The 21,415-nt window shown below is 47.6% G+C and overlaps 9 protein-coding genes across 10 annotated transcripts; 5 read left to right on the top strand and 4 right to left on the bottom strand.

Moving 5' to 3' along the window:
- Nucleotides 1–1,042: 1,042 nt before the first annotated feature.
- On the top strand, nt 1,043–2,095 carry ONS95_013660 (uncharacterized protein; the record flags this gene model as incomplete). The annotated part of the gene is made up of 1 exon (XM_058507300.1): nt 1,043–2,095. One exon carries the CDS (start codon nt 1,043–1,045, stop codon nt 2,093–2,095), a length of 1,053 nt encoding a protein of 350 aa, XP_058356469.1.
- A 389-nt stretch (nt 2,096–2,484) lies between these two features.
- Nucleotides 2,485–4,680, bottom strand: ONS95_013659 (uncharacterized protein). 2 transcript variants are annotated; one of them, XM_058507298.1, is made up of 2 exons: nt 3,469–4,680; nt 2,485–3,403 (listed from the first exon to the last, which is right to left on the bottom strand). In XM_058507298.1, exons 1-2 carry the CDS (start codon nt 4,309–4,311, stop codon nt 3,068–3,070), a joined length of 1,179 nt encoding a protein of 392 aa, XP_058356467.1. In that variant the 5' UTR covers nt 4,312–4,680; the 3' UTR covers nt 2,485–3,067. The 2 variants fall into 2 exon arrangements, with proteins under 2 accessions (XP_058356467.1, XP_058356468.1); XM_058507299.1 differs by having other exon boundaries at nt 2,485–4,680.
- A 395-nt stretch (nt 4,681–5,075) lies between these two features.
- Nucleotides 5,076–5,456, bottom strand: ONS95_013658 (uncharacterized protein; the record flags this gene model as incomplete). The annotated part of the gene is made up of 1 exon (XM_058507297.1): nt 5,076–5,456. One exon carries the CDS (start codon nt 5,454–5,456, stop codon nt 5,076–5,078), a length of 381 nt encoding a protein of 126 aa, XP_058356466.1.
- A 1,555-nt stretch (nt 5,457–7,011) lies between these two features.
- Nucleotides 7,012–7,329, top strand: ONS95_013657 (uncharacterized protein; the record flags this gene model as incomplete). Its single annotated transcript, XM_058507296.1, has 1 exon — nt 7,012–7,329. The coding sequence occupies one exon, from the start codon at nt 7,012–7,014 to the stop codon at nt 7,327–7,329; it is 318 nt and encodes a 105-aa protein (XP_058356465.1).
- Nucleotides 7,330–8,603: 1,274 nt separating this feature from the next.
- Nucleotides 8,604–9,563, bottom strand: ONS95_013656 (uncharacterized protein; the record flags this gene model as incomplete). Its single annotated transcript, XM_058507295.1, has 4 exons — nt 8,604–8,705; nt 8,762–8,815; nt 8,875–8,934; nt 8,997–9,563. 4 exons carry the CDS (start codon nt 9,561–9,563, stop codon nt 8,604–8,606), a joined length of 783 nt encoding a protein of 260 aa, XP_058356464.1.
- Nucleotides 9,564–11,002: 1,439 nt separating this feature from the next.
- Nucleotides 11,003–11,569, top strand: ONS95_013655 (uncharacterized protein; the record flags this gene model as incomplete). The annotated part of the gene is made up of 1 exon (XM_058507294.1): nt 11,003–11,569. The coding sequence occupies one exon, from the start codon at nt 11,003–11,005 to the stop codon at nt 11,567–11,569; it is 567 nt and encodes a 188-aa protein (XP_058356463.1).
- A 3,384-nt stretch (nt 11,570–14,953) lies between these two features.
- Nucleotides 14,954–15,346, top strand: ONS95_013654 (uncharacterized protein; the record flags this gene model as incomplete). Its single annotated transcript, XM_058507293.1, has 1 exon — nt 14,954–15,346. The coding sequence occupies one exon, from the start codon at nt 14,954–14,956 to the stop codon at nt 15,344–15,346; it is 393 nt and encodes a 130-aa protein (XP_058356462.1).
- A 2,700-nt stretch (nt 15,347–18,046) lies between these two features.
- On the top strand, nt 18,047–18,881 carry ONS95_013653 (uncharacterized protein). The gene is made up of 2 exons (XM_058507292.1): nt 18,047–18,575; nt 18,629–18,881. The coding sequence occupies exons 1-2, from the start codon at nt 18,153–18,155 to the stop codon at nt 18,728–18,730; spliced, it is 525 nt and encodes a 174-aa protein (XP_058356461.1). The 5' UTR covers nt 18,047–18,152; the 3' UTR covers nt 18,731–18,881.
- A 724-nt stretch (nt 18,882–19,605) lies between these two features.
- On the bottom strand, nt 19,606–20,970 carry ONS95_013652 (uncharacterized protein). Its single transcript, XM_058507291.1, has 2 exons — nt 20,318–20,970; nt 19,606–20,266 (listed from the first exon to the last, which is right to left on the bottom strand). Exons 1-2 carry the CDS (start codon nt 20,821–20,823, stop codon nt 20,089–20,091), a joined length of 684 nt encoding a protein of 227 aa, XP_058356460.1. The 5' UTR covers nt 20,824–20,970; the 3' UTR covers nt 19,606–20,088.
- Between the last annotated feature and the right edge of the window lie 445 nt (nt 20,971–21,415).

Raw genomic sequence — 21,415 nt, 5'->3', positions numbered from 1 at the left:
GAATTAATACATACCTTGACTCAAGCCCTTACACCGTACGTGTAAAACCATAGGTGTCCCCTCGTGACCTGCATTTAGAAGCCGCAGTGCCTGTCTTTCCGTCCCATCTCATTGACTTTGCCTGAGTGTGATGTCTCCGGTGTATGTCGGACCATAAAATTCTCGAGGCCGCAGTGGGCGTAAGGCCAGTGCTCCCACGCCCACCGGGGCCTTGAGATCGTTGTGGCCTTGGGAACATGTTCTTGAGGCCACGGCCTTGAGAGCAAGTAGGTGATAGCGCATGGTTGATGGAAGGCTTGAAAGGATCTGGCTAGAATCCGTACCACGACAGATATGTTGGATGTGTCTAGATACAGGTGGGGCTCAAGTCAGGAAAAGTAGCGTAGCGTGCCAATCTCGGGTGGGGAGGTAGAGAAGCGCAGAAGAGTAAAGAATGGACAGGAATACAAGCAGAAGACCAGCGTTAAACAGGTTCCATCTTTTCGATCTTGGTCTTCTAAGCCGGTCAGTACCCATGGACGAGGGATTTGACGAAGGGATTAGATACCGTTGAGGACCCAGCCATTTTGGATAAGAGAAGTACTGACAATAGAAACATAGGGGAAAGAAATGCAGAATAAAGTATGCAGGAAGGGGAAGGGATTAGATTTCGAATAATTTGTCTCAGCCTTTGGCAGCGATCGTCAAATGCCAAGATGAAGTCCTGCGGGAATGAGTCAGAAAAAAATGATGAGGACGCATTTGAAGCTAAATATGAAGAATATTGGCGCTCCGCTCAAAATCCGATTGGGCCTTTCGATATAATCATGCCGAAGCTGGAGTTAAATCGCACTAAATCCGTTAACGTCAAGCGTCTGGAGCTGGAGTTAAGGGTCAACGTCAACGACCACCCCACTCCACTTATTATTTATATTAACTTCACATCTCCCAACCTTCGTTACTTAATCTACTTCTCCCATAATCACTTTGGGCAAAGCAAAGTCTATTACACAATCATACAACCCAAAAACCTTACAGAAACCATCCAAATTCCTCAATCAAAATGATGAAATACACCTACCTTGGCTGCTCAGGCCTCAAAGTGTCCCGCATCTGCGTTGGCTGCATGACCTTCGGCGATCGCCGAGGTCAATTTAAGTGGTGCATTGAAGAACCAGAATCTCTTCCAATTCTCAAAGCTTGTTACGATGCCGGCATCAATTTCTTCGATACATCCAACAATTATTCCAGCGGCGTATCCGAGGAGATCCTTGGCAAAGCCATCAAGAAGTACAAAATGCCGAGACATAATATTGTCGTTGCGACAAAGCTCTGGGGCCCTGTCGCTCACAGGACTGGTGATGAGTGGGAGAATCCGTTGAAGATGAGTGTGCAAGAGCGTGATGGCAAGGGGTTTATCAATGCGTATGGGCTGAGTAGGAAACATATCTTCGACAGCGTCAACGCGAGTTTGAAGCGCTTGGATTTGGAGTATATCGATCTTCTCCAGATACATAGATTTGACCCCAATACGCCTGTCAAGGAGACGATGAAAGCGTTGCATGACATTGTGGAAAGTGGCAAGGTTCGGTATATTGGGGCGAGTTCCATGTGGGCGCATCAACTGCTGGAGATGCAGTATACCGCAAGATTGCATGGCTGGACCGAGTTCATTTCTATGCAGAACTTGCATAATGCCACTTATCGGGAAGAAGAGAAGGAGATGATTCCCTCGCTGGAAAAATTCGGGATGGGCATGATTCCATGGTCGCCTCTGGCAATGGGCTATCTCGCTCGGCCCCATGACAGCTTCAAAGATAGCGACCGGGGTGAAGCCATGGGAGCAACGTTCATGGGACAGAAAATGACTGCGATAGATGAGAAGATCAATCGTAAGATCGAGGAGATCGCGAAGAAGAGAGGGGTCAGTATGGCGATTGTGGCTATCGCATGGAGTTTGAGCAAGCCCTTCATGACGGCACCTATTATTGGCATTGGTAAGATTGAACGGGTAAATGAGGCTGTTAAGGCTGTCAATTTCGAATTGGAGGAGGAGGAGATTGAGAGTATTGACAATTTGTACGAGCCAAAGAATGTCCTTGGTATTGCGGTTTAAGAATAATCTAGACATTACACAAATATACCTCGCCACACTTCAACCATTCTTCGCCGTCTATATAACGCATTGAACGTTCGAAATTATGCGAAAGTAGCAACCACCCGAATGTCCAACAACATTCGCCACAGGAAAGGGACGTTGTGCGAGTTCACACATGCGCTGTAGCCAGCGCAACAAAGACAGCTCGCCTTTCTTTTTCTTCAACAACTTCCAGAATGCAAGAAAATGGTTCTGATATCCTTCCTTGGACCACCGAAACCCTAGATCGCAAAGATTTCTTTTCGATGTGGAGGAGCATCACGCATGCTCTCATCATCCCGACTTCCTTGGCATCCTTTAACGCAACACGGGCACAGACTGCCCTGTTGGAGCTCCACCAATGAAAGAAATGCCTTCCCCGCTATTGCACATGACATATCAGGAGATTTCTCAATCACCTCAAACTCTCCCTCATTAAAAAGTCAACGAATGCTTCCTGACTTTAAGCCTTTCATCATGGCTACTGAAGAATTCTACCAAGTTCGAAGCTCTCAGCTGAATAGAGGAAAGAACTGCGCTTCTAACAATCTTTCAGTCCCCCTTAACGTCCAAACTGGTCAATCGCCACCAAAGAGGCTATGGTAGTCGTCCACTCGATTATCCTGAGACCGCCTTTCATGTTTCCCGCTTAATTAGTCGACCAACGCTTTTCACCTGCAACACCTTCGCAAATTCAAATCCGACCATGACCACCTTTGCATCTGATATTTGACTCCCAAAATAGTTTGTATTAAGACTGGCTATCCTACTGCATAGCTAAGTCCGAGAAATTATTTATTACAATAAAAACGGAGGTATAGTTTCCATCATACCAAATGTGGGCAGAAAGGTGGAATCACTGCCTCCAGTTTGGTTTGAAATCTACTATCTAATCCCAGCTTCGAAGGTTAATTGAACAACTTGGAACATCCGTACATGCGGCCTCTGCATCTACATGTACATCAGCGCAGTGAGAGCACCCATCATAGCCACCACAGTCGCAATGCAGCCTAAGCTACGGCTAAGCCTAGGCGCCCCGGCAGTGAACGCACTTGGCGCCGTGGAATTCGCGGCCGCCGAGACGCTTTCGTAGGTCTTGGCTGGGCCGACGAGGAAGCTAGACATTTCGGTCGCGATGAGTATCGAAGAGTTATAATACGGAGTTGCGGAGGCGTACGCCGAGGTTGTTGGGGATGACGAAGGCGGCGGCTCTGGGGGACAGGTCACGTAGATGGCGATTGGCAATTTCGTTATGGTGGTTGTGATTGTGCTGCCGCGGTCGACGTACTAGGGATATGCATGCGTCAGTTAACGAGGCTTTTTTCTTGTGGAGGCGAGGATTCTTTATGTACTGTGGATGTTTCACAAGGGACAGTGATGGACTGGGTGAGGTGGTAGGTCACTGTGGACTCTGTCGTGACCAGGTGGCATGGCTTGCTAGCAGGACACGAGGTGATGGTGTAGGTTATGATGCTGGTTTTGGTTTTGGTCGTCCCTGGATAAGAGTAGGTGGTCGAGGTCCCGACTGGGTTGGTCAACACGTTAGACATGGGTTTTGAACTCGTTGAGCCATCGATAGAGGAACTAATTGAAGCCATCGTCGTCGTTGCCAGCGTGCCGGCTTTAGTACACTCGAACTGGAACGTGGAATACATCGCCCAAGGATGGCAATCCTCCTGAATACACGTCCCATCCCCCCACCCAGTCTCTCCGCCCAACGCCGCATGAGTCGCAATCGAGAGCTCAGTATTGCAGAGGTTCCCTTCCGGCAGATCAATGAAAGGAATCGTGCAAGTCGCCGATGTCCCATCCTCAGCGACCTCGCAATATCCGTTGCCGGAGGTATATGAGAATTGCCCAGGTGCCGTGGTCGGGGGAGTGCCGACGCCGACCCAAACGTGGACATCGTCGTAAGAGAAATCCGTTACGGACATATATTCGACTATTAGGGACTGGTCCTGGACGCTGAGGCACACTTCGCCGTCGGTAGCCTTTTGACCCACGAACAGAGTTTGGCATTCGGGGCTTTGGATAGAGGTCGGAAACGTAGTTCGTCCTAACAACTCGACGGAGCCGATTGGGGCAGCATCACCGAAAGCCGGAGCCGGAGAAGCACCAACGGCTGCCAAGAATCTTGTCGTGATTAAGATGGCTGCTGTTTGATAAAGCACATTTCCGTAAAGTTGAGCAAGCATTTGGGGCTGATTGAAGGAGAAGCGGGGCGCTTCCAAAAGAGTGGCAAGAAAGATAGTTATTAGGCTGGATTGGAAACGGTGGTTAGGAAGCTGCTTCCACCACTAAAATGAAAAGAGCTGTTTTGGTTCAGAAGGATTGACTTGCAGGCTTGTTAACTAGGCCCGGTGTTTGGGTGCGCGCAAAGCATCTTTATATGTTCTCGCAGCTTGCATGGTGGGTTGTTTGGGAAGGTAAGCGCGTTTTTCCGCAATCGAAGCAGCTGTGCGCACAACAATAAAGTTGACGTCTAGTTAACCTATTGAAACACACGGGAATGATTTTGGCAAACGACGTCTGTGCGAGGAACAGCCACAACGCGAGCCACAGTTTCATGTTTTAATTTGCCAAGAACCGAGCTTTCCTCATAAATTTCCACTCACGTCGGAGTATTAGTAAGCGCCCGACCACCATCATACCACCAGAACGAAACAGCAAGCACTATCATCCCTTTAACACAACCTATATGTTTTTCGTTTCAACCGCTATAGCGACAATGCGCATGGGGTTTAAATTCAAGGTTGCTAGACCACACTTGATGGGTACACACCCTGTGACGATCAGTGTGTCCGTTAATATGGTGTAAAAGAAGGTACGTTCAAACAGGACGGGTAAGGAAGGTAGAGGCGGTTTATTTTCGGCTGGCCTACCTTGTTATGCCGCTTTACTTCATTTCATCTCATGTTATTTCGCAGGAAAATCCCGGCAGGGCTCAGTTGCACCAATCTCAAATGGCATCCGTAGAGCGGCTCAACACCGTCATCCTGTGCATGACTAGGATGCAGCGTTGTCGATCCCTTTCCCGCCCGTCAGGGTCGCGCATGGGATGGAGATTCAGGACTGTGTGGCCTGGCTGTGTTTTGGTTTCCTGGATTTGATTTTTTGGTGATGTTTTGGATGAGGCGTTGGGGCTGGTGGTTTGTTCCGCTGTGAACAAACGGAAGTGGAGGCACTGCTGGTCATGAACTCGACCGTTCGTAAGCTGCTCACCCGTCTCTTCCCTGCTGCGGCGCGCCAAGGAGGGATGTCGCCTGCTACCTCCAATTCCCTCATCTAGCATCACAATGTCGTTGGATAAAAAATGGATTCCCTCCATCGCCATCCACATCTAGTCTTGCCAGTACCACTATGGCCACCGTTCAATTTCGGGACCCGGTCTCGTCTGGAGTATCCGATACACGGACAGGTAGTAATACGCTACCCAAGACCCCGCTGCGTACGGTGCTTTGGAGATGAGGGAGCGCGGGCGGTGTTAGGAGGCGATTTGGTTTAAAAGTCTCGAATCCCTACTCGAGTGCTACTACCTTACTCTCATATCCTTCCTATCTCTACTTCAAAGGTCATTTCTATATACTCCATCACCATTTATATTTATTTTCTTCCTTTACTGCTGACACGCTCCACGACATGTTACTCACTAAACAGCCAGCACATCACGGCTACAAGCCGTTCCATGACTGTTCACCACCTACGCCGCCGCCCACCTCTTCTTTCTCTCCCGTAGTGAAAGCAACCAACAAGGCACTTCCCCCTCTACCGCCGCCCACTTCTGGTTTCTCTCCCGTGGTGAAAGGAACTGGCAAGGCCCTTCCTCTGCCACTGACCACCTCGTCGTCGACCACACATCGGATGTCGACGCCTCCCCATGGTATGCTGCCTCCTCCGACCGTGACCTTGCCGCAATCTCCATAACATCCACCACCATCAAAGGTCAGCCTATGGCCAGCTACCAGCTCCTCAACAATGGCAAGGAGCTGAAGAATCAATGCGGAATTGGTTGCATGCTAAACAGAGGAAGACAAGCGGAAGCAAGGGAAGAAAAGACACGGCAGGAATCACTGCGTTTAGAACAGCGGAAAAATTAGCAGATCATATCACAGGCATCATTAACCGGAGGAATCCCACCATCTATGATGCCATGGGCTTTGAAATGGGAGGTGACAATTTACCCAATGCCAGCTTGGAGTTGGCACAGAAACATGTGGCGCAGGCACACCACCTCCAACAGCAACAATTTCATACCCAACAATAGCAACTGCGTCCTGCCCAAGGACAATCTTCCCCAGACCAGCAACGGAGAGATTCTCATGTCCTGTGGTACGGCTCACCTCACGGCAAACCACCCAAGCACAAGAATCAATAGCCAGATCCACCCCATCATCTCATCTCCCTCGGCTGGATACGGGCGAAATACACCTTCAACCACCACCGATAGTGCCGTCAGGCATGCGGATTGTTCCTAGACAATCAGGCAATTCACTACAACAATCACAGGCACAGCATCTTCTCCCTCCATCTATGTCCATCACTGACAGCCGCCTAGTAGTCAGGCTGGTGGATCCACGAGTACAAAGAAACCCGCCACCCCATCTAGGAAGTCGTCACTGAACCATTCAAGTACCATCTCAATTCCTCAATCTGCAGATCATAAAATCTAGCCAAAGAAAAGACCCCACCTCCTTCCCGAGGAAAATGCAAAGCTACGGGTCCCCAGCAACCCGCAGCACCACCAACATCCCAACCCCAATACATCTCCCTACCGTTCTCCCCAAGGCTCCTCAACCTCCAACGCGGCCTCACGGCGCGGTATTCCAACAACAACTCGCAGATTTGAGCAGCCCTTGGGTGTCAACTCCGACGCGACATTGCTGCAGGTCGACATAATGCGCGATGCAGGATTCATCTACGTAACGACCCGAATCTTCCACGTACCGATAGGCAGGTGGCCGAAGAACAAGATGTTGAAGATGGTAGGGCTATTCTGGAGGGCGATCCTGCTTGACGGTGCTCAGTCGATTGCGCTAGGGCCGCTGACCAGAGGCCTGAAGTGGAGTCGAGAACAGGTGGAGATGCGGCTGATGGAGGTTAGGAAGGCGTATACAGATGAGTGGGTTCACAGTCATATGCCGTTGTATATAATATATGGGCAAAAACCTGAGGAGGGAATGGGCATGGGTACGGGGATGGCAGGATATGAATAGAGAGGACTACTGTGCACGAAGGGAGTGCGAGGAAGAAACCCTCACAATATCACCAATCCAGTGGAAGGGATAGTCAGCTAAAGTCACGGTTTTGAACTGTGTTTGAATATTATTCTTGTGGTCTGGACGTACGCCTTCTCCGTCGCGACTAGGTTTGGCCCGATCATGGCGGTCTCGCTCAATGCTGTTGAGGAGTGAGGGGACAACAATTCTCGTAAAGGACTGCTAGAGCTTCATGAAACAATAAACCTTTCTATACTGGCTTTTCGTATAATGACCTTTTTCTTCGTTTTCCCCCCCTTAACCATTGTCGATGCTTTCCACGCTTCGATTTCTCCTTTGAGTTCACATATGCTTAAAACCTCCCCTCTGTTCCACCTCTCTTCTTTCTTCCAGCTATTCTTTCCGTCCTCACCAGATTCAAAGAACCCTTGAATCTATACCCACCGCCATGGAATCTAGCCACGATGAAACCACGTTCCGTGCCAGCAACAGTGCTCATAGAAATCAGGAGGTCGGTCTGGCTCGTGTCTCGAAGAAAAGGAAGGCATGCCGACAGAATGGTTCCCGAGGTAAGAGCTCCAGAAACTGCATCGTCACGTCTTGCTTATGACTATATAGACCGACCAATAGTAATTGATGACTCTGATTCGCCGGGGCGAGAGCCTGGTAAGCGAAGGCAACTCGGATATCGGCGATGAAGCCAGCACACCGAGGGGCCGATTCGACCCCCAACGCCAGCGGACACCTTCATCCGGGTGAGGGAGCTCTTGCGATCGAGCAGAAAGGTCGTTGTTATCAGTGTTGCAGCTACCTATGAAATATATATTCAAAATGCGCACAACCAGGTAGCCATATCCGTGCGGTAAAACCCACCACACGGAAGATCATCCAAAGTATCCGACAAGTCTGGTCCCAGGTATAGATTCCTTGCGAGGCAGTGATTGCAAGGAAGAAAATTAACGGTAAAACGTGTCAAGGATCACCACCGTTGCGGTCACCGTCACCAAGCACGAAACGGCCCAAGGAAGAGATTCTGGGGAGTACAGTGCAGCCCAAAAATACGCAGAATTAGAATTTAATACGTTAAGTCTGTAAACTTGCTCCACGGGGCCGAGTCTTCCATGGTTCTGAGGATATTAATTTGATAACAAAATCTGAACCACGACACATTATTTTGCGGAAACCCGCTATAATCCACTCGTTATTCCTCCACATCGTTATCATAACAAACCCTCCGGACCAACCCTCCTCCACAGTATTTCACCAGAAACCTAGGCTGAAGGGTTAAGGCACGATACAGTAGTGGTAATTGGCTCAGGGGTAGAGGTAGAGAATAGGATGCTTGAAGACGTCGATGTTATGGTGTCATATGACTGAAAGACTCTATCAGTTTCTCGTTCTCGCTGTTCGAACAGGACAATTGACTTACGGTGGTTGAGAATTGAACTACGCTGCTGGAAGTGACTGTGTATGTGGTTACCGACTTTGAGAATGGTTAGTAAGACTAGACCTCGTAATGAGTGGGCTTTGCTTTCCACATACCGTGGTAGAGGTCAGATACTCTGTGGTAGAAGTAGATGTAATTGTAGTAACAGAGGTTGACTGTGAGACGCATCAGTTAAACTGTTCTTTCTTAACGAACCGCACTTGGACTCAGTACGTACAGTATAAGTGACTGGCGGGACGATAGATGTTGACCTGCAGAAGCATTGCGTCTGGAACGTCCAGTACTTTGCACAATTTCCCCCTGTGCCGCCGAAGCATGTTCCTGCTCCCCACGCAGTTTGTCCGGTTGTACCTGGGGAGGCTATAGCAGCGTGTGTAGCAATGTAGAGCGTCTGGCCACACACACGCCATGAAGGTTGGACAGGAATTGTACAGGTAGCTGTGGAATTATCGGCAGCGAGACTGCAAGCACCGCCAGGGGCCGACGAATATGGAAATGAGCCGGGCGCACGGTTAGTAGGTGCCGTTGTGCCCACGTAGACATGAACCTCAGTGTAGGTGGAAGGCAAAATAGGCGGGTATTTGACAGTTAGAATGCCATCAAGAACACTGATGCATACTTGGCCAAGCACTGTGCCTGTTGCACCAACGACAAAATTATCGCATGTCGTAGAGGGAACAAACAAATCTCTGGCGTTGAGAGAGCTGAAGTATGGCGAAGCTTGAACGGAGGGGATAGCCAGAAAGGCGGTTGCGAGGACACGGACAAAAAATTGGAGGCCCATTTTGAATTGAGGTTCTTGGGAAGAGGGTATACTTCGTTGAGAGTGGTGTTTCCTAAGAAAAGTAGTCACAGTGATCCGTTGCTTCTTATATAGAACAAAAATGACTGCCCACTAAGAGCCGCCAGCCTGCCTCCTCCAACTCAAGACAGCAATCTGACACTATGAAGGTCTTTTCAAGCCAGTTGTTCTGGCGAGGCAAGCCTCATGTGAATATTGGCTTTATCGAACATTAATAATCCTAGAGTGCGGCATAAAGTGCAGCAGAACAGAACTTGCCAATATTGAAACACATCCAGCCGTTGCCCAATACGCATTCTCTCACCCCGAGTCCTCAACTTCAATAGTTGCTTTTCCCGCAAGACCCATGGGGAAATGTGCGTGTCAGCTCATGTCTTGCTCGAACTACCAAACTGGAAGGAAATATCTGCAAAGGCATTTATGGCTTGCCTTTCAGCTAGCCAAGTCGGCAGGCAATGGCATGATTGTGGACTGTGGTGGCAGCCAGCACAGCTCACATGTCAGCCCTAAAAGAAAGGCTTCGCCTTTGGTTTAAGCCACGAAGAAAATTGAAGGTAAGAGTCAGGCTCGCTAGAAGTGATAAAAAAATTTCTGGACGCCTTCTTATCAATAGGACCAGAAAGAGAACAAACAAGCACGGCAGAGCCAGGTTTCTTCTGTTACTAGTAATGCTTAGCATATGATATGAACCGCCTTTACCTGCTGTTGATCAGTGATAGAAGGGGTTCACTCTATTCTAGCAAACAACGCAACTATGCAGTATACGCCCACATTATATGGGATAAACATGCAAGATTAGGTCGAGGCCCCCAGAGTGACATCCTCAAATAAAACGATTGGCGATATCCCGCTATATAGCGCAACAGATCCTCCCGTTCTGGCCGAGACCCACCCCCGCAGGTAAAAGTGGTTGGTTGGCTCGACTCCGAGGAGGTCAGGGATGTACGGAAGGAACCGAGACAATCCCTGCACACGCACTATAGTAGACGCCAATAAACATTTTTTCAGAGACTTTTTAGACGGACTCGCACGTTCCAGCTCAGCTCGCTCTGGAAAATTCCCGGGTGGCGATCAATTCAATCGATCATGCGACCAAGCCTCTTATCCCAAAGGCTCTCATCTCGCCCAATAACAGCCCGTCGTCTCTAAGTTCTCTAAATCATACGACTATAAATCAGAGGAATAAGGAAATCTACTATAGTAATCAGCTAGTCTAGACTCTAGACTTTAAGCGTCAGCAGACTTAGCAGTACTAAGAGCTCTACTAACTTAATTTACGAGGCTAAGAGTTATTTTTAGTAAGAGCCCTATATCACGTGAAGAAGTGAAATCAAATTTTGTTGCCTTGTTGCAGGGTCAAAGTCCCAGAAAGGTCCGAGTTATTGCACGTGACACCTCTCAGAGTGTGTGCCTGAGGCAGTATGGCAACACCGTGGCCTCAAGTGGCAGCATGGCCCAACGACCCCCGAGAGCATGCTGCATACCTCAGCGATTACCTCAGGAAAGCACTCGCCTGTATCGACTCTACCGGAGACCAGCCGGTGCCGAAGCCTCTTGTCAAGACTATGATCGCAGCCATGAGCGTCCTGATTTCCAAGTTCCAGAATACGCCTGATCTCAGCGCCGTCGTCCAAGCTATTACAACTATCCAGAGCGACCTCAAAACAACAGCAGAGACGGTACAATCCACGGCGATCAAAGTTCAGCAGAATACAATAACGCAGCAGCACATGGCTACGCTGAGCCAGGAGACCAATCAAGCCGTGAAGGAAGCTGCCGAGACACGACGAACAACCACCGAACTTCTGCAAGAGACGAACGACATAGCCAAAGCGATAAATGATACGACCAAGACGACGAATGATATGGTGAAAGTTGTGCAGTGCGCTCCGCCTTCTAAGGCTTCATACGCGTCGGTATTGAGTAGCAATACGGCTCCTCTTAGCAGACCAATCACAATATCCACTCAGACATCATTATTGACTTGAACTGTTAATTCTCTAATCTAGGGTAACATGCAGCTTTACTTATAGGCCCTAATGTGCTACAGACCAATAGGCTCCAGCAAGAGTTGCCTATATTAACCAGTCATAACTAGGCTCCACATCACGTGATGACCGGAATATCCTGTCAATAATCATCGTTCATTCAAGCGCAACGTGAGATCATCGTGAAGATTACAGACACATCCACTATCGAGGTCCTCCGAGCCAAGAACCCCAAAAATCAGGACACGGCACTCAGGCCATTTGGTCGAGGACGTCATGTGATTTAGCGATTAACCGTATTAGGAATAGTCTTTGACCGTGATGGCCTGAGTGCCTGAGGTAGCAACCATTACCGGTACACATTCTGAGAGGTGTCACGTGCAATATCGCTCGAACCTCTCTAGGACTTTAACTGTACGACATGTAATAAAATTTGATTTCACTTCTTCACGTGATATAGGGCTCTTACTAAAAATAACTCTCAGCCTTGTAAATTAAGTTAGTAGAGCTCTTAGCACTACTAAGTCTACTAACGCTTAAAGTCTAGAGTCTAGACTAGCTGATTACTATAGTAGATTTCCTTATTCCTCTGATTTATAGTCGTATAATTCAGAGAACTTAGAGACGACGGGCTATTGTTAGGCGAGATAGAATTGATCTAATGTTTACTTCGTATTGGCTATATGCAGGGACTGTCTCGGTTCCTTCCGTACCCCTTTCGTACATCCCCTGAGTAACCCACGCCTCCTCGGAGGCGAGCCAACCAAGCGGTACACATTTCTTTCCTCTTTTACCTGCGCGGCTGGGTCTCGGCCAGAACGGGAGGATCTGTTGCGCTATATAGCGTGATGTCGCCAATCGTTTTATTTGAGGATGTCACTCTGGGGCCTCGACCCAATCTTGCATGTTATTCCACAGAGAACATGAGGTGGGCGTGTTGCCGCCAATCCATCTCGACTCTGCATATACTGCATAGTTGCGTTGTTCGCTAGAATATTAGTAGAGTGAACCTCTTCTATCACTGATCAACAGCAGGTAAAGGCGGTTCATATCATATGCTAAGCATTACTAGCAACAGAAGAAACCTAGCTCTACCGTGCTTGTTTGTTCTCCTTTCTGGTCCTATTTATAAGGAGCCAGATCACGTGCAGGAAGATCAGGTGGTGCGTACCAGATCGTTTCTCCGGCATAGCCACTATCTTGGAGGCTACTTCGAAAGTAGAACCGTGTACATTGTATGAATGAATCAATCAACCAATGATCCCGAACTTTCGGATTCTTATCTCTTGTACTGTACCGCATTGGTTTATTGAGCCAGTTCAATATTCAATATTCAAGATGCGGCCCGAGAGCGGATCATGAAAGCCGCTTTGAGCAAGATTTGTGGCGGATCAGCGGCTGAGCCTTCAATCAATATTGATGGCAAAGGAAATATCACCGCTTGTGGCTGCACAAAAGGAAAACTCAATTCTGGGAGCTCAACCCGACCTGCTTGTTCCTATGTGAGGATGTCCTAGACGTGGAAAGGGGAATGACTGGAAGCTAGTCCAGATTCGGCTTAGATCTTCCACAAAATCTTCACACGATTCACGCGCTGCGGACGAACACCTCATATGTTTCAACAACACAGGCTCACAGCCCTTGCTTCTCCTGCACAGCTCGACCTGCATCTTATCCCAACATATCAACGCGCGGCCGCGCATGAGGTGATCAGTCCATTTTCTATCTCGAGTTTTCGTATCAAGGGTGGTGCTGACGGAGACGCGAAGTGATGACCCGCTTTGCTGGAGTCGATGCACGTTCAAAGAACCTTTGAATCTGCTGGGTCTCTGCGGCCATCTAATCTTTACCTCCGTAATCTATTCTGTTTTCGGTTCGAGCACATTTGATCGGACAAGTTTCCGGGAGTCCCAGGAATACAATACAAATTCACCATAATTATTGCTATGGCATGAGACATGGGAACATCCAAACTCTTCCATACGATGGTGATTGAATCCACGTTAAGAAGTTTCCAGGGCTGAGTTCTAGATAAATGCTCCGAGCCGCGCGCAATAATGTAAGCCTCCAATTAAACACGCAAGTCTACGAGTCGAAGCTTTTGCAAGCTTTTCAAGCGAAGACGCTTCACAATGGCTGTGGTCTAGATCTACTACTTTGAGTTACGAAGGCTAATAAACTCAGCTAGGTATCATACTCCACGTCGATCAATCTAGCCTTTAGGCGTAGCTGCTTTTTCCTTAATCGCAGAAGTACTTCGACTTAGTTAGAGATGACTTCCACACGTTCATCGGCAGTGACATTCGCGCGCCAAAAGCAGACGGCAGTGGACAGCATTTTCCGTCCGTACCAGCCACATTGCACGGTTAGTGCCACAGAACAGTAGCCAGAGCCTCATAATATTTATTAATGACTACGGGAATGGCAAGCCTCGCAGAAGGTCCACTGGACCTGACAGCTTGCGGGCTATAGACCCCTTCTAGGCGTACTTCAACCAATATCAGTGGCCAATTTATGCAGTAGGGCGACTCTTTTTAATATTTGCCTAACGCTCGATCTATATCGGTGCCTCCGGTTATCTCTGTGGATAGGGCTTGGCCTGTGGGTTAGCTATCGTTTCTCCTATAGTCGTTACCATGCCCTTGACAATTCTAATTTACTCAACTCTCTTGTTCGCCCTCGCTTAACCACGCTCGTTTGTTTCTGTTTTCTGTTTCTCCTGTGTTTGCAATAATGATTTCATTCTTATCCCAGATAAGGCAGAGCCCTAAAAATAGGCCATTTCCGATGTTACTAAGTCGACTAATGTCCCCTACGCCACCTTCAACCTACAAGTCCACGGAATCAGATGCCTCTATATATTCGATACAACCTCAAGGAGACTCAACAGCGAACCTTCTTTAGTACCTAAGACCAACATACGTTTATCGGAGCTCTTCGTCCGGGTCCCTAATATCGAATCTTGATGGAGACACCGCTTGTTCGACACCTACTGAGAAGTCATTCGGAAATAATAGATATGTATCGAATAAGAAATCCAACTTCGCGCAAAGTGTAAACTCCTTCCAGACTTACTATGATCATTCCACTTACACGATCGAAACCCTCAATAAGAATAATAATGTCGATTTACTTTCCCCTTGGAAACGGCGGCTCTACCGTCTTTCGCCTCTGTTCACTCTACTTGCCGTTTTAGTATACTTTTTATACTATACCTATCGAATTCACTGCATAGTCTATGCTTAGAGGGCATTCGGTAAGATATATATAATAGCGTGGTTATTTATTGCAGCCGAGGGTTGCGTTACTTGTGAGTCTTAAACCCTCCCAATAAGCATAAATCTAATAATTATAGGCCCCGCCTTACTTCACCAGTTGTATCAAATGCTCTCAATCCGCGGCCGTACTCGCCCTAAGCTTCATATTCGTGGTAATAGAGTTCTAACAGTTGATATGTTCGTCACCTGCTGCGGAGAAGATATCAATGTCATGCTAGACATTACCCGCGCTACCTGCGCAATTGATTATCCGCAAGACCGATTTCGTGTCGTCGTTCTAAACGATAGAAAGGATACCGCGCTCGAGAAGTCAATCAGCGATCTAGGACAGGAATATCCTAATATTTACTATCATGCTAGAATCAAGATCAAAGGTGTTCCTCATCACTTCAAGGCGGGTAATTTAACTGGAGGAACTGGATATATTACCGAACTTGAGGGTAGAGAGGCCGAGTATATCGCTGCTTTGGACGCTGATATGATTCCTGAGCGTGAATAGCTCCGTGTTATTATTACCCATATAGTCAAAGATCCGAAGATAGCTCTAGTTTGCCCTCCATAGGTCAGCTTCTTCCCCACTTATCCCTGATCCGATATACTGACTACTTTAAAAGCTATTCTATAATATCCCTGAGAATGATCCTCTCGTTTAATCACTCGATACTTTTGTACATGTGATAGAACTAACAAAGGATACTAACGGCGTTGCATGGTGCACAGGATCAGGATACGCTATTCGTCGTACTACACTTATATCAATTAGAGGATAGCCCGTTGGATCTCTCGCTGAGAACACGTTCACCTCTTCCCTTCTTCTTGGGTTCGGATAGAAAACCGCATTCTGTCATGAGGCTCTTTAATATAGCACAGTTCCCGATACCTTCACCGGGCATCTCAAGCAACGTACTCGCTGGACCCTCGGCACGCTCCAAACAGCCGTTAAACTGAAGTTTTGTATCTACGGCGACCTAGTAAAAGGAATAGGATTCTTCGCCCGCCTGTCGGTATTCGTTTTTGCTATCGACGTATTCTTCAAAATATTTCTCCTTATTACTCTTCTCACTATCCCGATTGTGCTCGTCTCAGGCGGTCAACTCGTTGCTTACTTCTCGCACGCTTAACTCCGCTGGCAAATCCGTCTCTACTTTGCCTCCCTTATACTCACGCGCGTAAACGAATAGATCACCTATCTCCCCTCCGGGTACCGCCTTACACAACGAGACACAGGCGCACAGTTGTAGATAGCTCCCTACCACGCTATAACTATCGTCCGTTCTTTCATCCTACCTTCCTAGCTCAGCGGAAAAGCAATAGCCTTCTCCTCTTCCGGCTCGATCAAATCGGAGCTTAACGAGCGTGACCCTAAGATCCGCGCCCCCTTATTCCGCTGCCTCAAAGTTATACTCTAGGACTACGATCTCTATATGTATCTCCTCTACGTCCTCTTCGTGGTCAGTGCGGTTATATCTTCTACCGTTATTGGAATTGTTAACTCAGACACTATCCACACACTTCTAATTTATCTCCTCACATATGCATTCTAGCCGCTAATGTTGTAGTTGTTAAGCGTAATAGCTTGTTTGGAACTGATTCGATATGTGATTTAGCTGCTGACGATGCCGGATAGAGAGGAATTGCTTAACAGGGACCTGATTACGAATATTACGCGGCCGAAGGAAGAATGGAAGAAGCAGCGGTATTCGAAGTTGACGTTTTAGCATAAGATACAGTACTTAGGGGTTACTATTTTTACTGCTGTTGTTTTCTTCGGGGCGTTCTTTGTTTAATTTACACTGCAAGACTTTGCGTGTTTTGTTTGTTGAAGATATTAATATTAAGGGAGTTCAGCACATAGACTTGGATTCTACGTACTCACTCTTTACGCCGCAAGCGTGCTGATTATGAGTTGGTCGGTGTTCCGTGTCGTGGACAGTGTAACAAATAGATTAGATTAGATTAGAGTAGTGACTACTACTCTAATTTAATCTAGTCAATTAATATACTACGCTAAATCTAATTTAATCTAATTTAGAGTAGTAACGTCCGTCCCTGCGTAGCGAGAAACAGTTGGAGATCGGAAGAAGAAGTAATAATACCTTCAACTATCTAATGGACTGGGACTATATATATACAGAAGTGTGACTCATTACAGTGTGGTAGCCTGGTAGGCAGAGAGGTGTGGCGTCACATGACCAACACTCCCCCCGACGCTCACACCTCACGGTTGCGTCCCTGACAGGCCCATACGGGTGAATAAACCCTTGTGTGTGTCTCGGGGCAGTGCTTTGGTGAGAATATCCGCCAGATTGTCCTTTGTATTCACACGTTCTGTGCTAATTGTACCTTCGTCCACTTTTTCACGAATAAAATGATGCTTGACGTCGATGTGTTTAGACTTGGAATGGAATTCCGGCTTGTGTGTAAGTCTGAGAGCTGAATTGCAGTCGATATAAAGAGGAACGGACTTAACATAAAGGCCTGGAATCCGTAGGTCATTTATGAAGTTTCGAATCCAGACAGCTTCTTTTGCGGCTTATCAGACTCCATGCCCTCTCGGAACTTCAGCATCAAGAGGTCGTAGACTACATTGACTATTGTCATAAGGGCTTGAAGGAACAGATGAGTACTCTGTCCTCCCTCCTTCCACGGATGATGGCAGATGGCCCCCCCATCAACCTGGCTAGTGATCGAGATAGCTGCGCGTCACGAATTGCCCAATCACTCGTTTGAGGAACTGTTTAAGCCTTCTGAATTTTGCGATCCGTCAAGATCTGACAGTCTTCTTGTTGACTGTCAACAAGATGTGATCATCGACCCTTCGCTCGAGCAGCCCACAGCAACAGTTGATCCTGAACAGGCGGACGCCGTCCACTCTCCACCAAATGACAGGGAGATGTTTGCTCTCTATACTACCCTCGAGGACGGTAGTTCCGAGGATTCGGCGTGCTCTTCCCCAACTAGTAGAACTAATAGTTAAAGCTCAGGCTCTCTTCGCCTCCCAGGGCATTGCGTCTTGATGGTTCTCAAACTGAGCTACCTGCAAAGAAATCTAACTCGCCCCATAGGCGGCTAAAGACGCAGTACCAGCTGCCTCTATAGTGAACATCTACCCACTGTTTTTTTGGCGGTGAAATGAGAGCCCACAAGGACAATCAGGAGTGGGTGGGTAGATCATCCCCCTCTTGTTTTTGATGGTGGCGATCTCGGTAATCCCACCCCACATTCTCCACTTAAATGTAAGTGCAACTCAGACGACGCATAGCCATCTAGACAATGAGGGCAGCACTCCGCTTAAACTCACTTAGATGGTGCATAACCATCTAGAAACCGAGGGCCTCCCCCAGATGATGAGTGCCGTCTGGAGGATAGTAGGTTCAAATGTGGTTCCTTGTCGCTTTGGTGTTGAAAGGGCCAATTCAGGCTCCTCCATGTCGGACTATAAGTTCACAGTTGTAGCCACCAGTATGGCATACTTCACAGCTGACAAGGTTGAACATTTAAGCGTGAAGGCTCTTATAGATACTATAAACGCTAAACTCAACGAGCGGCGGAGGAGAAAGAGAGAGAATGAGGGAATAAACAGGAGGAAGGACACATTGGTTAAGAAAGCTTTTGAATTGGGGGAATTTGATGGTATCGATGTAGTCTTGATCATCTGCAAGTATGGCCAATATACTACGTTCAGATCCAAAGGCTATGTATCATGGCAGCCGTCATTCGCAGAGATAGTAAGTAAGGTGGTTACTTGCTTGAGATACATGGTAATGTTGATACGTTTTAGCAAAGTACCTATCCGCTTCCTAAAAACATGATACCTGAAGACATGGAGAATCGCCGTTCTAGACAAATGAGAAAATTCCCGAAGAAGACAACCGAGACTTAGCTGGACTCTCTCTGAAGGCTAGATGATTGAGAATCTTCCGAGGCGGGCAAAACCCATAGGTGTGGATACTGATAAATAGATTCTTATCACTTCATCCCAACCTTGATAGTTCCTACTCAGTGCCCTGAGGATCCCCCTAGCAAATGCAGACAAAAAGGCAGCCCCTCCCTCAAGTGATTTGGCAAAGGTGTGTGGTCACTAACCGGTCAGTTACCGGCTAAATCATCCCTGAAAACTTCTAGGATTCCTGTAGCTCGTCATATCTGAGGATGCCGGGTTTCAGTGCTCATCCAGTCCTTCCCACACGCCTCAGACGAGAAGTCAGCACCTTGGAATCGCCTTTGGAGCCGCGACCTTTAGCGCTGATCGGTATGTGGATAGTCAGTTACTGTATACGACCGCCCGGGCAGAGAAGGGACAGACAAGTGTCATGCGGGTGTTATTGTGGAGTAGAGATACAAAGGTGGTTCAATCTAACGCGTGAAAACGATACATTTTATAACCTGATATACCACCTATGGATCAATTAGGGCCTGTTCACGCAGGTCACTGGTACAAAGAAAAGGTTTGCACTGGAATATCATTGGCACAAAAGTCGTGTTGGCACCAAAGTTCGGTTTGTACAAATACACGGCTGGCGCTATAAAACCGTTCGTACGAATAATTTGTTGGTGCTAAAATACCGTTTGTACGAAGAAATAGTTAGTGCAGACACCTAGTTGGCACAAATAGATCATTGGGACTATTAAAATTACTGGTGCTACCAAATTTTTGGTGCTGACAATTCGTTTGTACTAATAATTTGATAGTACTAGTAATTCGTTGGTAGTATCAAATTGTTTCTACCATGAGCTGGATAGTACTAGTAAGTGATTGGCGCAAACAAATTGTTGGTGTAAGTGGTCGGGCCCTCAGTATCTAGATGGTTATACTACCTAAGCACCACTTGTGCAGAAAGGCGGCTTGGCTTAGTGACGTAGCTTGTGGAGAGTCCTTCACTGCTGGCGAGATGCATCAAGATAGCAAGGTCTTGCCTCCAAACATAGCACAAGATCACTAGCAGGGCCGGAGAGAATTAAAAAAACGTAGTACGATAGGGATAGTAATTTGATGATCTAGATATGAAATGGAACGCAGTCTATTTTGACGAACGCACAAACCTTGGTTCCCGGAGCTTGACGCCGTGCACTTCCTCTACGTGGCCTTTGAAATGCTCCACGTGCTCGAGAACAAGCCCCCGAGACTTGCACGCTGGGTGATAACACTCTATCTTAGTGTGCGGATCTCTTCCTTTGAGGTGAATCCGTTCAACGTGATCCATCATCTTCGCAGGGCGGCAAAAAGAGCCCATCCGCTCCTCATAGCTCTTCGATTCGTCGCCAATGCAGATAGGGCACTGGCTCTTGGCAAGGACAAGAGGGAATGCAAGAGGCGCTGCCAGTCACAGACGATCTGCGAAATGTCCAGAAAGAGACCGCCCGTTTGTTGCGCCTCACTCGATGCAGCTTCGTTCGGCAAGTTGGCTTGAAAGCTCTCCTAAGGTATTGATTAGCTCGTTAACATAAAGGGTAACACAATATAACCTACTCGCTGGTTCCATTTGCTCTGTCTATGGTCTGCTGCCAGCTCCAGTAAACCTTCATAGGAGGTCCAGGAAATTGGCTCGCCGCGAAAGCACCAATGTGCATCGCGAAAGTTTTCATATCCAAAGGGCGTAGTCCGAAAAGTTTCGTATATTCAAGTAACGCGGCTCCTCCTTCTATATGGATATCGTCATACAAAGGATAATAGTACAGGTTCGGTGGATGAATGCGATTGCTGATAGCTTGGGGAGGGAAGCAATCGTAAGTGGAAGTGGCTATTTGGCGGGATTCTTTGCAGACTCGAAGGGCTGTGGGGACGGTATTGTTCTTGTATGAGAACGTACAAAGACCTCTTACATGCTCAGTTGAAAGTGTTGGAATTCCACGAGCTTCTAGCTGTAGTTGAACTCGAACAGTACGGCGGAGGGAGAACTTCCAGATTAGTTCTCGGAGTTCGCTGGGCAGCTCACGGAACAAGTGGAATTGTAGGTTGGAGTCGGAGGGGCTCATTTTGAGAGGTTGGTGAATCGCAGATGAGACTTCGAGGGTGGGATAGGACGTTGAACACTTAGAGGAGTTTATCTCCAAGTACACTTGCTACTAACAAACCCACGAGACCACGTCGAATTGTAGAATCAAAGGCTAGAACAAAAAGCCGTTCAAAGCGAACGTAAGGGCTGTCACGAGACCATGGCGAAACTGGAGGAATCGAACCCATGTAAATAGTACTAGTGCCCTTTAGGCTTAGCCGGGCGGAATAGACCATCATCATCGGCGGTAGTCTTTCCTACGGAGGTACAGCGGTTATCTTTTACCCCCTGTTTTCCTTGGCATTGTTTATGTCCCTTGAAATCGCAACCACAACAACCAGGAAACCCTACAAAATTGCACCGTTATAATCCCCCTAGCTTAGGGAGTATAGAGATGCTTTTTCTTTATTTGATTTGCACCTCTATTGAAGAAGTTGTGTTATGTTGAAGTTGGCTGTTCTGGGGGACCCCCTGTCGACCGGGGGTAAAAGATGACCGCTGTACCTCCGTAAACCGAGCCTCAGGCCCTCAGGTATCCAAATCGTGACAGTAAAGAAGTGATAGTAGCATGC

Source organism: Cadophora gregata, assembly GCF_030347475.1.
Source record: "Cadophora gregata isolate MNR1 chromosome Unknown scaffold_8, whole genome shotgun sequence".
Lineage (NCBI taxonomy): Eukaryota > Fungi > Ascomycota > Leotiomycetes > Helotiales > Ploettnerulaceae > Cadophora > Cadophora gregata.
This window is presented reverse-complemented; position numbering and strand designations above follow the sequence as displayed.